This window comes from Asparagus officinalis, chromosome 7 (genome assembly GCF_001876935.1).
Source record: "Asparagus officinalis chromosome 7, Aspof.V1, whole genome shotgun sequence".
Lineage (NCBI taxonomy): Eukaryota > Viridiplantae > Streptophyta > Magnoliopsida > Asparagales > Asparagaceae > Asparagus > Asparagus officinalis.
In genome coordinates this window covers 61,515,622-61,534,071 of record NC_033800.1, presented here as the reverse complement: position 1 = coordinate 61,534,071, position 18,450 = coordinate 61,515,622, and the positions used below count along the sequence as shown (strand labels likewise).

Sequence of the window (18,450 nt, the reverse complement as noted above, 5' to 3'; positions counted from 1 at the left end):
CAACCCCCAACAAACCCCAAAAAATAAAAAAGAATACAAACTTTGCTGCTCTTCAGAATAAGGACATTCTTAGATATATATTCCATCCTTTGTGGCTATTGTAAATTGAATTTGATTTATTATTTCAGTGTATGTATTGTAAAATTGGTCGATGCATCTGTAACTGCATTAATGAGTTCTTATATACTTAAGTTTTTAGCACATAGTTTAGAATTGTTCAATATTTATTATGATCGCTAAGATTGAAACATTAAAAGATAAGCCACTGTTCACAATTAGCTTTGTGTAGCAAGCAATATTCAGGTTACATGATAAAAATGTAAGTGAATTTGGCTTTATGTCAGCTCATAAGAATTCATTGTTCTTTGTTAAGACTTAAGATAGTGCGTGATGCATGTTTGTATTATCTGTTGGTTGTGGTGCTACAATCTTTAAAGAAACAAGGAAGGATCTTGTGACCCCTGCTTCAATTTATGATCAAATCTCTTTTAAGTTCCTATTATGGCCAATATATTCACTTTTAGTTGCGTAGTCATGAAAAAAGGTATAATTTAGTGTACAGTCTGTGCGTTTATGGGCCTAAAACATATATTTGGTTCTTTATATGGCTCATGAGGAACATATCATCATGCAGATTATCATTTTATATTCACAAAAAAGGCATGCATGAGCTTATTTATAACAGAAAATTCACATCACGATAGGTTATGTTTAATGGACAGAATAATATCTGTTTCATGCAGGGCTTGACTTGCTTCTGGGTCTTCTTGCCTCTACAAATACGAAACAACAGCAAGATGGTTCTGTTGCACTGTGTAAGTTGGCGAACAAAGCCATGACACTCTCTCCTATGGACACAGCTCCTCCTTCTCCAACACCACAGGTTTGTATTTTTTGGAAAATGTTGAAAGAATCATCCAAGGGTAGAATTAGATTGTCAAAGCTGTAACATCCATTGCAGATCTGAATGATCTTATTCTTGTTCTTTACAATTGTAAAATCCTTCAATAGGAGCCTATCCTTTTATGTTGATTGGATTTTTTTCCTACACCTTTACTTCCTGCGCTTGTTTGATAAACATTCATAATTGCAGGTTTATCTTGGTGAACAGTATGTGAATAGTTCCACGCTATCCGATGTTGTCTTTCTAGTTGAAGGTTGTAATTATCTCTTTCTCTAAATAATTGAATATTTGGTATTGTTTATGTAGTCAAGATCTCGAATTATCGTAACATGAGCTTTGTTGCTTAGGATAAAAGTGTTCATGATCGTAAAAATGCAGGTTATCCAACATGCTTCCCTTTCTTTTTCAGGTAGACGGTTTTATGCACATAGGATTGCTTTACTTGCTTCTTCAGATGCATTTCGTGCCATGTTTGATGGTGGATACAGGGTGAGTTGATTTTTTAAAATCAATTCTTGTTATGATATCTTAAAGATTGTGAACCTTCATGACTGTGATTAACAGCGAATGATGAACCTATTAGTGCTCGGCATTGTTTTTCTAATTAAAACAAGTATACACAACCTAATCATCCATGTGATTTCAATGCTTGTATTGCTTTTAAGAGAATATATCTGGTAGATTTGTCTGAAAAAGTAAAATCCTGTCCCTTAGGGGGGGGTTATTGGTTGGGATATTTTAGGGGATAATGAGATAATTTTGGGGATTCTATTTCATAGTGTTATTCATTGGGACAATGGAACAAGGATAATACCTTTTTGTGTTATTGGTTTTTTGGAACATTAGTGAGACAATTACACCACTTGGGATAAAATTACCCCACTCATATACAAAAAATTTGTCCTAATAGTAAAAATTTACCCCATCCTCCATATTGGAAAAATGTTGTTCCACTTTGAAGACAATTGGGATAATTTTAAAATATTTTTGTATTACTTAACTAATACATGCTAATTATATTATAAATATATGACATGATATATAAAATATAACATATATTAATATTTTAATGACATAATTTAATAACATATATTAATAATATTATATAATAGTAATTATAGTATAACGTATTTATTATAATGTTATATAATATTGCAATAACATATATTAATAATATTATATAATAATATATATTAATAGTATTATGTAATATATTATTATATAATATTAATTAGTAATTATAGTATAACGTATTTATTATAATATTATATAATATTTAATAACTTATATTATTATATTATATTATATATAATTAATTATAAAATATTATTTGTAGTTATTATATATGAGCATACTATTATAATATAATATAATAATTACTAATTATAGTTAAAATATTATGATATAATATAATATAATAATAGTTTGAAATAATATAATATATTATAACTATAACATGATACTTTAATATATATTATTGTAATATCATGTAATATATAATATATATATATATATTATATTTTAATTTTAATATAAAATTTTAAAATTATTACATTGAATAAAGTAAAATATTATAATATTTATAAAGTCATTATATCCTTGTACTATATTATAATATATTAAATTAAATATATATTATTAAAGTATTATATTATATATATTATTCATTATATTATATCAATTATTATATAATGTAGCATACTAATATAATGTTAATTAGTAATTATTGTATAACATATTATATTTTTGTATAAATAATAATGTATTATATTAAATATTATATTAAATATTATATATATTATATTAATTATTATATATAGTATAGCATGCTAATAATATAATATAATACAAACAATATATATTAATAATAGTAATTTGTAAGTATAGTACATATATTATATTTTAATATAAAGTAAAATAATATTTATATTATAATAATAATTAAATAATATACTAAACATTTGGATAAGTTAATTTAGAAGTAATTAATAGATAAAATTATATTTTAATAAGGGTGTCACATCATCAATTATCCCACATGAATTGTCAATCAAAGGCTCAAATTATCCCATTATCCCACTTTATCCCACTTTACCCCACTCAAAATACCCAAAGGGGTAAAATTGTTCCATGGGAACAATTTTCCCACTTGGCCCCAATTTTCTCCCAACCAATAACCCCCCCTCCCCCCCCCAAATAAGTTCTCTCCTAGTTGATCCTATTGAGAAGACATTATTCATAGGGAAAATATATGTACATAATTTACACAGGATAAGCTCTCACAGACACGCATACAAAATAAAAAAGACGAAACGTTAAAACACCAACCCACCATTCCCACAGTGTTTTTGTGTGTGGTAGTTCACGCGTGTGCACGCATAGGACAAAGAAAGGAATAAGCTTCTATGAAGAGAATGAAGTGTATGAACTTTCACTGTTATCTGGCTTGAGGTAAAAGATGATTGTATTGCCATCGTAATTGTTTATTCATTGATATTTGTAACGCATGCTTTAAAAAAAAAAATTGTCGATGCTGTTTGACGTTGTATTCTATCACATGTCACTTTTATTAGATTTCTGAAATATTTCTCTATTTGATATCGTACATATACAGGAAATGTAGACGTTTTATGTGACATAATAAGTTGCACTTTAGTGTTCACTAATGTGTGTAACTACCTATTAACTTAATCTCAAGAGAAGACTCAGGTGATGTATGCTCTTCATTGATAATAATTTGTACTTGATAATCCTCAGATCCATTTGTGGAACATAACAAGTTGAAGAAAATAATTTAAATATCTGCTGTTGGTAACTCATTTTTCTTTGAATATCAATAAAAACATATGTAAATAACTGTCACTTGGAACCCTTAACAGGAAAAGGAAGCAAGAGATATTGAGATCCCAAACATCCGATGGGAGGTGTTCGAGTTGATGATGAGGTTTGTATACACTCTTTTATGTTCATGGTTGTCTTAACAGTCAATGTTGGTACATAAATTTGCATATTTCTTGAAATTTTCACAAACAACTGTATGGGCAACTGAATTCACATTTTACTTGATTATGATATAGCTCAGTTTAACTTAAAAATTCTACATAATTGGTATTATCTAATCATTTCTGGATTTTACGCTTGATTTGATTACTTACATTGTGAGGGCTAGGGGTGCACAAAAAATATATGTATCTAAGGAAATATCTATGTCTGTATCCATTAGGATGTGGATATGGTTACTAGAATCTATATCCATAGGATATGGATCCGTGTCCGAATTATCCAAATATATGTTGGTCATACTGTTGCAATAGTTTGAATCCTTAGAATAATGGATTTGAGGTAAATTTTGATTATCAAAAGACTTATTCTTAGCTTTATAGATATAACGAACATATTAATGAGCTATCTTGTGTCATATGCACTATATTCTTTTTCAATGTTATTTGGTTCTCATATTTGTATTCTATCGGCATGTATAGCTTATATATCCGCGTGGATATCCATATATGTGTTTGATTTTAGCAGATAGGATATGAATTTTACTCGCCGAGGCATATCGGTATCTGAATCTGTGGTTGGTAAGCAGATATGGATATGGTAAGTACCATATCTGAGCCGTATTCGAATTGTATGCTACCCTAGTGAGGGCTATACCCTATGCATAACTTAGGGTTTCGTAGCTAAATTTATGGCTTAGTTGTATTGTATTGTATGTAAATCATCGATAAATATTACTATACGATGCATACATGCCTATTTCATTGTCTCTTATTTTTGCCAAATACTTCCAAAATTTTCTTTATCTTAACCAAATTCCAAACTCGTAATCCTTGCTATGGTACTTTTGCACTCCAAACTTGTGAGGTATGACTATAATTAGGATTGACATTATACTTTTTATCTTGTCGTCAGATTCATATACACAGGATCTGTTGAAGTAACTATGACTATTGCACAAGATCTCCTGAGAGCAGCAGACCAGTATCTCTTAGAAGGTCTGAAGCGATTATGTGAATATGCGATTGCTCAGGTGACTGTAAAATGTGTTACATCTTTGAATAACGGATTAAAATTGAATTCTAGTTATATTTCTTGCTCTTTAACTTAAAACTTCTTATTTGTGTCCAGGATGTTAATCTTGAAAACATCTCCAGCATGTATGAATTATCAGAAGCATACCATGCGATGTCTCTAAGGCAAACTTGTGTTCTATTCGTCTTGGAGCAATTTGACAAGATAAATGCTAGGTCAGGGTCTCCTTTCATTCCTTGTATCCATCTTCACGTTTCTTTAAAGATCAGACATGGTATTGGGTCACTTTCATGGTTCCATTATTAACCTTTTAAAATGCAGAATGCCACAAACCACAAAGCTCTTATCATGCCATGCATATTTACAGTTTACCTCAACTGATAAGCCCTGGTAAATTTACACGTAGATTTAAGAGAAACTACTAAATATCTTCCCTAAACCTTAATGGCCTCCTCCCTCCTGCCAGAGCTATTAATGGAAAATGCATGGCTTCAAATAAACTCTCAAGCATACAGTTCGTAGGTTTGCTGCTTGCTTCTGCTCTAGTGGGGATATCCTATTTATGCAAGTATAAATTGTATGTCATGGTTTGAAGGGCTGATAGTATGATTGAAATAAAATTGATTACAGAATAATTTCTGTTATGTATTTAACCGGCATCAAAACTCCTATGTTATATGGTGTCCAAGATTTACATGTCTGATGTGCTTTCACATGTCTATATCTTGACAAGTAGTTTGATGTAAGAGTATTCGTAAATGATAAAACATATGGTACCGGAGGATGTTAGAAGGACTACTAGCTTGGCTTTCGTAAGTCATACTGCTTATACCAAAGGTCTCATATACCTTTCTTTCATATTTTATGTAGGGACAGAAGTAGGAAATTGGCAATGCATGTGAATCATGACCTCATGAGATAAGTGGTAGGATCACAAGGTAGCGAGTGAGTCCTGTAGGAGAGGGGATGAGAGATTGAGGTTATATTAAAAAAACATTATATGTTTACTATAGTGAACTGCCAATTTCGTACTGTAAGAAACATCCAAAAACCTAGAGAGTATCTCACAAATGTAGCATGTTAGCAGGTCTAATTTTTAGTTGGGTGGTGGAGAGAAGCTCAAGCTAATAATTATTAGGCAAAATCATATATTGTATTTTAAGGTTACTGGTTTATGTTTTTGTGGTAGCATTGCTTTTTGCACAATTTTTTCTCCAAAATCTTTACATAGGTGCTTCAATCCGGTAAAACATCTCTTGCATCTTAAACTTTCCTTTCCAAATGATGAAATATCTGCCCTGTTGAACTGTTTTTGTGAAATCTCTTGCTTTTAGCTTTCCTTTTCAATTGGTGAAATATTTTTCCTGATGGTATGTTTTGCAGGCATTCTCTTTTGATCCCACGTATTATCCCAGAGATTCGCAGTTACTTTTCTAAAGCTCTTCTACCTAACCAAAGGAATTCTCGGACCTGATCATCCACTGTCTACTTCATGTAAACTAACACAAAAATGCTGGGGTCTGTACAGTTTTGTGACCTTTCTGGCAAGTTACTGCTGCTGTTTTTTCTTGGGGGAGCATGGATGAGACTGGTCGATACCGGAAGAAAGAAAAAAAAAAGATCTTTCTGAACTTTGAGCTTATCCTTTTTGAGTAAAACTCAGCTCAAGATTTCTGGGGTTATTTTCTTCACCTTTCAGCTATATAGGAAAGCTAGTTTCATCAAACCTTCAAACGAATTAGGATTCTATGGTGAGCACGGTTCGTTTGGCATATCCTTTGTGATACAAGGGTCGGAGTTTTACCTAAGAGAGGAGCGTATCTGAGAACCCATGGAAAAGGTTATTTAGAGCGTGAGAAGGCCTGTTGGGCTGTTTGCTATCATCCCATGTAATGTTCTTTCTCCTTCGTTCCTATCGAGTTGCAAATTCCTACAGGATGTAGAAAATTGTTGCCCATTTTGAATTGTGATGTTGTAGAAGCCATATGGCTAATTAACTTGTGAGCTGTCTCCCATATCAACATTAAGATAACCCATTTGTTAGTAATCCTTTTTTATTTGATTCTGAATTTGGGGACCACATTAAGAAATATTTAGTATTGTTTTTCGGGTTCATTAGATCACGACTGTGTGCTCGAGTTGTGCGCTATATAATAAATGAGAAGGAACAACCGGTGAGCTGGTGTCCTCGCGGTGGCTGGATGTTTGGATCAAGGGTTTGCAATTAATTCGGTAATCCAACAACATCCAGATTCAAACTGGCACGTGCCTTTTGCCGACGTATTTACCCAGAAAAACAATTCTCACCTGAGAGTAGAGTTTTTATTTTGTTTTATTTTTTTAATTCACTCAGCGGATCCATCGGCAAAAGCGAAAAAACCAAAAGGTAGTAAGCTTCAAGCGGCAGCACTACAGACCGCAATTAAATTTTCTTTTTTGTTTGCGAAGGGGGCAAAAAAAAAAAAAAGAATGGTTATAGTTGTGTGCCGTCAGAGCCCGACCAGTAAGCACTATCCGGTGACAACATTCATCGTATCAAGACCCATTTCCATATTTCACGTGTCCCCTTCTAAATTAACTCATTATCAAAACAATAATAATAATAATAATAATAGTAACAATTCACCTAAATATGCAAGTCTAAACTCCCCCCGCAGCTTCAACTACTCAATTAATTGAGCAACATTATTGAATCTGTAGCTGTATGCCTGTATCTATATCTACGTCTACCTTGTACATAAACTTTGGAAGCCCCCCGTTGATGAAAACATTGATATGATCCGATCAAATACAGGTTATCAAAACAAAAGCACCCTTTTCCTCCCAAATTTTCCGTTACCAGGGAGATGGTGGTGATACTAGAGAAGAGATATGGGCTTCTTTATTTACTGGCGATGGTTGTCATGCTTTATAACATGTCAGCTCTGGAGTCTGGACTCCTCTCGCCACATCCTTCCCGTCTGAAAGCAGAAAGTTTGGAGAGGAATGCAGGTTCGAATTTCGATCGGGAGAACCCCTTCACCGCCACCAAAAGAGTAGTACCGGCATGCCCAGATCCGCTGCATAACAAGTAACGGGTAAAGAGTGCCGTCGCGTACATGACAAATTCTCTGCATTAATTCCTGTCGATCGTAGCCCCCAGCAGCTCAAACCATATGATGTCTCGCTCTCAGAAATGTTTAGTAGCTTGCTACCTTTTTTTTATTTTTATTTTTTATTTTTCGCCCCGGGGAAGAAAAAGGTATATAAATGTACTACGCACAATTTTGTTGTTAAGTTCATAATCCATCATTTTTGTCTTCAGTTTTTGATTTAACGTGGCTGATGAAATTTGTACGACGTAGAAGACGTGCAATCATTACGTGACATGCGTGATTGGGTTGGTTAGTTACCGTGAAGTGACATAGCAAGCTTGTTATCCACATTAGTTGAACTAACAATTTGATCTCTTATTATCATATCCTCCAAAATATGCAGAAAAATGACCCTCAGTAAGCATACATATCGAACGAATTATGTTCTCTGGACAACCTCTCATTTAAAATCGCAGCACCTAGCGGCGACAAACTTTCTACAAAACAACCTTCCACTTAAAGATAGTTTCTTTTCTTAAGAATATGCGACGATGGCGCGATCATCGATATGGTCCAGGAATTATCTCCCTTGGATAAATTAAGACCATGACAGAAATCCGCAATTCAATAATTCAGCTGCTATAAATGACAGTAATAAATAACAACTCAAGAGCTATGTGGTTCCCAACACTAGAACGAAAAATCTCACAGCAGTACAAGAGCAACTCAAGGTATATGTTTATCATTAACCATACGGCGTATTGCCAAAACTAAAACTCACAACTATATCCTTGACTGTTAGTTATACATCACTCCTGTCTCAATTTCAAAAGGAACTCTGGGTTCAAAAATTAATTATCACACGCTGCCCTGGAGGACAAGTAGAGAAGGAACAAATTAAATTACAAGTTCAAATTCCCCTCAAAAATGAACAAAAGAAGGTTTTAGTCCTAATTTTGTAGTTTACAACACGCATTTGTATTTCTTGTGTAGCTCATTTGAGTATGCCAGTCAAAAGTGTAAACGAAACCCTCTATACCCCAACAACCAGGGCTGGTCTCTACTTTGATCATGGTGATTGCATGTGGAAAATAAAATCATAGCACGCGTTATCAATGAATAAGTGTTTTCCCTTTGTCCAGACCAGTAGGCCAATAAAAATCCATAAGCCACGCTCCTCTCAGTGAGAATATCCGAAGTCAGGATCCAAATCAAGTTTTCTCTTGAGGTGAGACCTATCGGCACTGCAAAAGGTAATTTCTTCAGCATTAGACATGGGTGAAGTACACAATTAGGGCCCCACTACAGGGACCAGATCATTTAGTTCTTTGGTTTGTTGTCGAGGATGAATTAGTTTCTTGTTAGCAAAACATTAAACAAGAACTAATTCCCTAGTCCTTGCAGGATCCTCATTTGTTCATAGCGATATTCAAAAAAATTGGCAGCAACCCAGAAAATTGTTGTGTTAAACAGTTCATAGAATGCTTAAAGTCTCTCATGCAATAGGATCCCATTACTATGAGAATGCTTAGAAGATAAACGCAGCGCCAAAAATAGCATCAACACTTGGGATTGTTTTAGGTTCCCCAACATCATTTAAGGTAATAAATGAGAAAGGAGGGAAACATTCAACAAAGATATTCAGTGTTACCTATTTAGAGTTGGCCTTGGAGGGGGTCGTGAGCCATGAAGGGCTTCGAAATCTATTGACATTAGGATATTTCCACTCGGCCCAGTACTCTCGCCTACATGTCTACTGTCCCTCGCATGACCAGCCTTTTCATGTGCATTTCCTTCAAATGCCCCATGATGGGGTGTCACCCTCCTCATTTTTCTCGATGGAGATAAAACAAGAGGAGCGTCTTGTGAAACAAAGTCTGAAGGATAGTGATTTAATGAATCTCCCTTCCGGTGTGGCCTTGGGAGCTTTTCCGGTATTGTTGGTAGTGGTTGGGAAGAAAAATACCTGATTGACAGAAAATATTGCATCAAAGAGGAAATGCTAGCATCCAACTATAACAATGGCTATCACTAAATGTACCTGTGCTCAAGAGCCTGTTGGGCAGAGATCCTTGCTTTTGGATCATAGGTGAACATCCTTGATAAAAGGTCTAAAGCATCATCACTAGCTGTAAACAGGGAGCGTAATGAAGGTGCAGGAACATGCTGATATTCGACATAATCTGGAAGGTAAACCATGTCAGCCCATTGAGATGGCTTTGGTGTCCCAAAAGCTGCAAAGATCTTCCCAAGCTGGTCGATGTCACTTGAACCCTGCCAAACAGATATCAATTTCCATTAGCACATGCCAATTAGAATCTAAAAGCTTATAGATTTCCCCTTATAGTGGAGGGAACGAGTTTTTTTCTTTTATGCTTTAACATAGGATGCATTCGACCCATCTATCTAATACTTGAAATATACATTAATAAAGCAACAAAGGACCAATAAAAGTACAAGTTAATTGCTACAGAGATTTATACTCAACAACACGAGACCAATAGCCTTCTGAAAATTTACATTCTTAAGGGAATAAAGTTGACAAAGATATACCACTGATAAAATAGATTATGTAGTATGAAAAGAAGCACCAATTACTCAACTACCAGGTTTCACGTGTGAAGAAATGTGGAATGCAAAACCTGTTGTGTACTCTAATATGTGATGGCTATTCAACAACATAAAAGTTGTGGAGAACTATTTAAGGGAGTGGTACAGTATACATCAGAAAAACAAAAAATAAAGCTGGTAATTTTGATATGTAAAGTTCACAATACTAGGTCCAGATTTTAACAAGAAAATCTGCAAAGTGACTTTGACATTCTGCCTACAAGTATCACGACTTCAAAAAGTAATCATACACCGTTGCACTCAAATGTAAAGGGACTTATTGCACAAACAATAGTTCTGTTTGAAAAAAGGTATGACAACATCCTCAAGAAACTACAAAGTTGTGTGTTATATAGTTCCTGCAATTATGCATCTAACCACTAAAAGTTCCTCAATACCCAGGAAGCCATGCTAGGTCTTAGGGCTTAGAACATTAAGCTCAATGCTTTTAGAGAGCATATCATGTTCAACTTAACAAGATGATATTCTTTTCCCAAAGAAAAAAAGACTTTCTAACCATAATCTAACTAATACTCCTCTCAAAACTACACTCAGCCTATAGCACACAAGCAACAGCATTTACAGTTAGACCTACTATGCACTGCTCGTGCTAGTCTACTTCATTGTTGTCGATTGAGCTTGAAACAGATGCTAAGGGCCTGTTTGTTTCACCAATTTTATGGAATAGGAATGATATTTGAACCTGACAGTGGCAATTTCGTAATTAAAGGATTCCAAATGAATCCTAATTTTGAGTTTGGTTCAAAAAAAATTTACAGATTTGCTAATCTATAAAGTACTCAAAACAGTGCATATTTGTGGAAACCCAAATCCTATCCGTTTGAGAGGAATTGGGCCAAAAAGCTGACAACGCTCCTCTTTCTTATTCCGATTCCTAATCTTCCGCCTCAGCTCTCTCCCGCTGTTCTTCTCCCGCCTCAGCTCTCTCTTCTTCATGCCTCTTCTTCGCTTCTCTTCTCCGCTGCTGAATCTCTGCCTCCAGTTTCGGGTCCGAGCTTTTTTCGCTGTCGATTCGAGGGATCTGAGGCCATCTCTCGGCGAGAGGCGGAGGATGTGAAGGTAGATTGGGGGCAAAAATGACGGGAAATGGCGCTGGAAGCAGCAGCGGAGGCGGCGGTGCTTCGATCAGCGTCGCCGTGGCGACGATTGGATTGGCGGATGCGAGATTTCCCGCTCAGGAAAGAGTATGATCTCATCTTCATCATCTTTTGTTTTCCCTTCTTCCTATTTTTGTGCTTTTTCTTGGATCTAGCGATTTATAGATCTTTTTGTGTCTTTAGATTTAGGAAAAATCCAGCTAGAAATATGATACTGGGAAAATTGTTGAAAATTGTTACTAATTTAGGACAAAACAAGCTGCAGTTGATCAAATTAAGGTTGCATGGGTGGTTATGGCCTTTGGTTCCTAATTTTGTTTCATTTGTAGTTTTAATATTGAATTTTGTCTCTGATATCAAAAAATAGCGAATCTCTTTTGGGTTTTCCTCGGGGACCACACTTACTTGCATTTTAGCTGATAATAATGCAATTATTTTGTTTGATTTTGATTATCAGGTAAGGAGGGAATTCACGTTTCTGTCTGTTTCTTGAATAAACATTTTATGATATTGGGATATTCGACTACAAATGATTGAAAGCTTGATAAGTGTGGTTCAAATGAATAATCAGCAATGAATGCCTTTTGTTGAGCTCAGGTAAAGGAGCTCTGTTGCTTGGGTTTACTGATGTCGGCTTTTACATTCTGTTGCTCAGTTCCTTTGGCTATGTTGCTCTGTTGCTTGGTTTTAATGCTGTCGGTTTTGAAGCTCAAAGTTGAGCACATCCTGCTGGCTATGACTTTGGTGCTCTGTTGCTATGGTGCTTGTGCAGCACCTGTTGCTTGGGTTTGTTGTTGTTCTATTTTGAGCTTGTGTAGCTCATTGGCTTTGTGGGGTTTGGCTGTTATGTGGAGCTTGTGTAGCTTCTTGCCTATGGATTTGTTGCTGTTTTGTTTTGAGCTTGTGTAGCTCCTTGGCTTTGTGGGGTTTTGGCTGTTATTTCGAGCTTGTGTAGCTCCTTGCCTTTCGGTTTTGAGCTGCCAGCAGGATTTTGAGCTTGTGCAGGTCCTTCACTTGGGTTTGTTGAACACATTTGTTGAGCTTGATCTTGTTTTTGTCTGTTGCTTGGGGTTTTGGCTTTCAGGTGGAGCTTTCGGTGGAACTAGCCGTTATTACAGTGTTGATCCCTAAAAATTATCATTCTGAACCAAACTAGATATTAGGAATTGTATGGTTTCTATAAATGTGAGATTCTATTTTTCCATTGGGTGAAACAAACATAGAATGCAAAAAAATAGGATTCCATAAAACTACAAACTTGTCTAGAAATTTTTTATAGATTAGGTTGGAATCCATAAAAAAATAGTATTACTAATCCTATTCCTACCCTCTATTGAACCAAACAGGCCCTAATGCAATCTATTACACAGTATAGTCACTTAAAGAGATCTGTCAACTGTTGGCTCTGTTAGACATTATTGATAATTAGGTATTAGTAGATTTAGTAAATATTATGAGATATTGTGAGATGTGATTAGATAAGATTTTATATCATACCTATTTTGCAATATCCTCCTAATAAGAGGTTATGGTTTGATGAATAATAACTTTGGCCTTTCTATTTCTCTATATGGAGCCAGAGCCTACTCGATCCTAGCAACTTCTCCAATCTTTCGAGTTCTCGAGGCCATTAAGATGGTTTTGCATGGCCTTTATGCTTCCCTCAACGGCTATGACAACATCTATGGTAGGTTTGGCCATACCTTTGATTTCTACATCATTTGTTTACTAAATCTTTGTTAAACCTCAATAAAAAAAGCATACCTCTAGAAACTCTAACCTCAAAGGAAAGCAACCATCAATGAAGAGTATCACCCTTTGTTTGAATGCAGAAGTATGTAGTTAATTCCAACGTTACTTCTACTAGCTTACCTGCCTAGGGTTTCTCTCTACTAGCTGACCCGCCTAGGGTTTCTAACTTTCTACTAGCTGTGACTAGTGACTACACTTTTCTAATTGACGACGTCTTCAAGTATTCTGGATAAATATGACATTGTCAAAGCTCTTGCAACTAGTTGCTTTACTTCGATTTGTAACAAGGTAGAAATATATAGTAATATATGCTCCAGCTTGAGGGGAAACGTTAGATATCATTGATAATTTGGCATTAGTAGATTTAGTAGATATTATGAGATTTTGTTGAGATATTATGAGATATGATTAGATATAATTTTATCTCATATCTATTTTATAATATCCTCCTAATCTCTATTTAAGAGATGTTAGGGGTTAGATAAATAACGAATCTTTGCCTTTTCTATTTTCTCAACAAGCTCACTGCCTAAACAATGTACATAATATCGAGCTGCAAATAAATCAAACTTTGCTGATACTCATAATCTCCTTTCTAAGATACATGGCCAAATAATGAATGAATGAAAAAATGTAAAGTAGAATGGCAACAACACGAAAATCTCCTTTTTTTCAGATCACAGCTCCATGATCTTCAAATTATCTTGTTTAAAGGGTGACTCCTGAGCTGAACTTACAAAACTACTTGTATGGTTAAAATCCTCCCTCAGAGGCTAAGTATAGGTCAAAGGCAAACACTAGTTATCTGCAAATTTAGCGGGTCAGATACAGGTAATAGTATAGTAGACTATTGGAATTTAAAGAAATCCTAGAACTAACAGTTTGATATAGTCATAATAAAAGATGAGACTGCAATCAATCTAAACATGGAGTGTTAATAAATACTTTTTATTGTTGATAGTTACATTTGAGAGATGAGAGATCAAAGAAGACGCACAATAAAGGAGAGTAAATATGAACCCATGATCCTTCAAGAACCACCCTTAGTAGTCATGAGAGTTCTATGATTGTTCATTCAATGGAAGATCCCAAGAATTAATCTTGGAATACACATGCTAATTAATTTAAAAATGAAACTTCAATTCATTTGCATTCTTTACAACCTAACCAAGTGGTGTCCAATGTTATTTTGGCTATGTGACATGTACTGAGTGGTGGATAGATAAGACACTCTCCAACTGCTTCATTTCACATTCTTAGATTAATTGAGGTGTGCAGAGCAGTATGTACAAAGTGACTCATCCACGGAATTCTCCGCCATGAAATTAACTTCATCCATTCTTCAAGTTAAAGAGCCAATTTAGTAAGTACATATGTCTACTTTCAGAGCAAAATCTATTAACAGATATAGGGCTACTGTTTAGAAAGATAATTTAACTATGCAAGTCTAACCTGCAGAAATGGCCGCCTTAGAAGGAGTTCAGCAAATATGCAGCCTGCAGCCCACACATCCACTCCGGGACCATACTGCTTGCTGCCGAATAATAATTCAGGTGCTCTATACCAGCGAGCAAAGACCTGAGAGAAGAAAGTCAAAGATGATCAGTAATAGTCTCATAGTTATGCTCATAATAATCCAACCCGCACACAATGTCAAGTGTGAACCTGAAAATAGACAAGTCAAAAGGTTAAAGAATTAAAAGAGAAGAAAACTCATGAGTTTACAATATTGAACCACGAACGGATATGTCTTGAGCACTGATAATTTTGGGAGGCCATCATGGGGCCTACCCAACCCCAGCCACTGACACACCCAAACACAATTTTTTCTTTAACAGAAGGATTAAAAAAAGAACATTAAGAACGAAGTTGCAACAGGCCTTGTTGTCTTAAGTAAGGAGCTTTGTACACCCGGAAGCCCTTTAATCTTATAAAAAGACGATATGTGCAAGCAATCTAAAAATGTTAACAAAATTTCTGTACGTCTCTTCTTTGCCTGTGATTTTGTAAGGTACAGAATCTTAAAGAAAGTCGCATATGAACTGCACAACCAGAAAGACACCTGGTGAGTAAATTTGCGATCTGGACTGCCAAAAATGCGTGCCAGACCAAAGTCACCAAGCTTCAGTTGGCCATCCGCAGAAATCAGCAAGTTGTTAGGCTTCATATCCCTGTTACACAATCTCATATGACTTAATTTCCAGCAGATAAGGGGTCTAATATCAGAAGGTGATAGAAAAGAAGCTAATACCTGTGCAAAACCCACTTTTTATGGCAAACTGCAAGCCCTTTCAGTGTCATTTGCATGTAAGATTTAATATCAGCTGGAGACAGCAGAATATTCCGATCACGAATAACAGCTTCCAAATCGGTCTCCATGAACTCAAATACAAGATGCAAGTTACCCTTGTGAGGAAAAGCATCAATTAGCTCGATAATATTTGGATCCTTGAGCTCCTTGAGGAGTTTAATTTCCCTCAGAGCAGTAAAATTTACACCTTCCTTGTGCTTCCCCAGACGAATCTTCTTAATTGCAACTGTCTGTCCTGTCTGAAAACGTCTAACACAAATTATGGCCACTTAGATAATTAGGATCGTAAGAGCAAAGCGGTAAGAGGTAAACGAAACAGAAACAGTATCATTGTAAGGTCAAACCCGAACAAAAACATGGCATTATAAGCTAAGTAATGCAACTCTTGGATATGCAAGACGTATTATCTGTCCATTAAGCTTCATTTCACACTGTAAATTCTTTATATTAAAAAAAAGCCGACACTTTAGGTGAACTAATCTATGCAATTCTATAACAAGGTATAAGTTTATTAGTAGATCTACGTAATGTGTGCACTTTGTTCAAACTATTTGTCCTGTTCCTATGCGTGTATTTTCTTACTTCTGTTCTTGTGTCAGACTCTTCGCTAGCACCCCAGAAGCATTTAAAGACCATCTTCTATTAAATTAACAGATTATTTTTGCCTAAACTAACTCCATTTGACACAAGACCTTTCCTTTATAATGTTTACAATCTCAGGAATTCAAGCAGAAAAAAAAAACAGTGAGCCCATTTGAAGTCGGCATCTAAAATGGAAAAAAAAAAACAGCACTTGACTATCGCCAGTAGAAAGTCTATATAAGTCATGATACAATGGTCATGATGAACGCCAAGTGTTTGCACATTTGTCGCAATCGCAAATTTGGTCGACGCACGTACTATCATCAGTATGAGAATCTACAGAAATCAAGTAAAGATTCACTTTGAGAAACCATCCATCCACCTTAGCCGATCCAAAGATCAACTTGGAATAGAACAATCTGAAGCTAAGTCGGGAAAAAACAAAAGAAACCCTAATTTGAGAGAAAGAGAGCGAATTGGAGCTGATAGCGCGTAACGTTAAAAATTAGGGTTTGCTGACCTTGGTATCTAGGGCTTTGAAGACGACGCCATAGGTTCCTTCACCGAGGAGCTCCCTCTTCAAATAACGGTCGGCCACAATCTTCTCCCCTTTGTCCTCTTCGCCGCCGCCGCCGCCGCGGTTTGGATTTAGACTCTGAAGATTTTGTTGCTGCTGCTGCGATGAAGAGCTGGCCATCATCGCCATCGAGATTTATCTGTGTTAATCTTTTCCTCCTGTTTGCTTATTTCTGCTATATCATCGAATTAAATAAAGAGAAGAAGAGGGATCACCATCATCGATCTCTTCTAATTAGGGCAAACCACGTAGGAGGCGCTTTCAAATTTAAATTTTTTTTAAAGGAAATTAGAAGGGAAAAAAAAGAAATGGGGAAAGTGCTTCACACCGCTCCTCGGAAGAAAGAGAAGGCAAAAGCGGAAGGTTTATGGTCGAGGGGAGCATCTCTTTGAACCGGTATTTTGCAAACATCAAAACGGGTGTCGACCTGGGCCGGGCTTCGGGCCCAAATCTCTGAACGGATTCACGGCGTACTTGAATGAAAATTCACGGGTCTGTTTCTTTAGGGGCTGTTCGTTTCGCAAAAAAAGTTGGGAAATCAAAGAATAGGAAACCTATTTCCTATAATAATTATTTTGATGTTGTTTGGTTGGCTTAAAAAAGAAGAAAACTACAGAATAGGAGATGAGATGAGATGAGCTGTCACCTTATTATTGGATGATGTGAGTGGTTTTTTAAAAAAACTTGTTTTGAGGTTGTTTGGTTGGTTAAAAAAACAAGGAAATGAATTGGAGGTATATTATTGGATGATGTTTTGAGGTTGTTTGTGTTTGGTTCATTTTTAAAAATAAGAAAATAGATGAGATGAGATAAGTTGAAGGTATATTATTGGATGATGTGACACATACTTAAGGAAATCAATTTCTTTTTTTTTTTTGAGGAAATGGATGGAAATGAAGGTTTAATGAGATGAGATGAGTTGTCACAATATTATTGGATGATGTGTGTGATTTTTAAAAATGAGATAAGATGAGATGTGATGAGTTGGATGATGTGACATATTTTTTGTGTTTGGTTTATTTTTAAAGGTAAGAAATGAGATGAAATGAGATGAGTTGGAGGATAAAATTATTATTTTATTGGATGTTGTGGGTGAGTTTTAGGGATGGAAATGGATAAAAATATTATTTTATTGGTTTCCTTGTACCAATTTTCTTTTCTTGGTTTTTAGGAAACCAACCAAACGGCCCCTTACACACAAACAAAACAGGTAAGGAATTTTTTTTTAAAAGACCGTTTTTAAAATTTTACTAGCGAAATCGTGGATTTAATTAGCAAAATTTATCTCTTTTATCGATTTCATAAATATAACCTAATTGTTCATCTTTTGGATCAATTTATTTTCCATGACAAGCATGTTTCCTTCTTCAAAAATAATCTCATACACTAAATCGGTGGATTGCTTGTTCCCTTCAACCGCTTGAGGCTGAAATTACTATAAACAACCACTTGACATATAATATAAGTGTTTCTTAAATGTAAACTCA

At 35.3% G+C, this 18,450-nt stretch overlaps 2 protein-coding genes across 2 annotated transcripts in view; one reads left to right on the top strand and one right to left on the bottom strand.

Moving 5' to 3' along the window:
- Positions 1-7,031, top strand: part of LOC109848115 (ARM REPEAT PROTEIN INTERACTING WITH ABF2) — a 12,082-nt gene extending 5,051 nt beyond the window's left edge. Inside the window, exons 13-19 of the mRNA XM_020417454.1 lie at positions 744-883; positions 1,094-1,157; positions 1,314-1,393; positions 3,784-3,848; positions 4,820-4,937; positions 5,036-5,154; positions 6,323-7,031. Coding sequence (XP_020273043.1) covers positions 744-883; positions 1,094-1,157; positions 1,314-1,393; positions 3,784-3,848; positions 4,820-4,937; positions 5,036-5,154; positions 6,323-6,413 — 677 coding nt within the window. The 3' untranslated portion in view covers positions 6,414-7,031. The remainder of the gene's footprint in view (positions 1-743; positions 884-1,093; positions 1,158-1,313; positions 1,394-3,783; positions 3,849-4,819; positions 4,938-5,035; positions 5,155-6,322) is intronic.
- LOC109848719 (cyclin-dependent kinase D-1-like) lies at positions 8,731-17,327 on the bottom strand. The gene is made up of 7 exons (XM_020418367.1): positions 16,907-17,327; positions 15,745-16,043; positions 15,556-15,664; positions 14,946-15,071; positions 10,055-10,287; positions 9,665-9,979; positions 8,731-9,257 (listed from the first exon to the last, which is right to left on the bottom strand). Exons 1-7 carry the CDS (start codon positions 17,090-17,092, stop codon positions 9,194-9,196), a joined length of 1,332 nt encoding a protein of 443 aa, XP_020273956.1. The 5' UTR covers positions 17,093-17,327; the 3' UTR covers positions 8,731-9,193.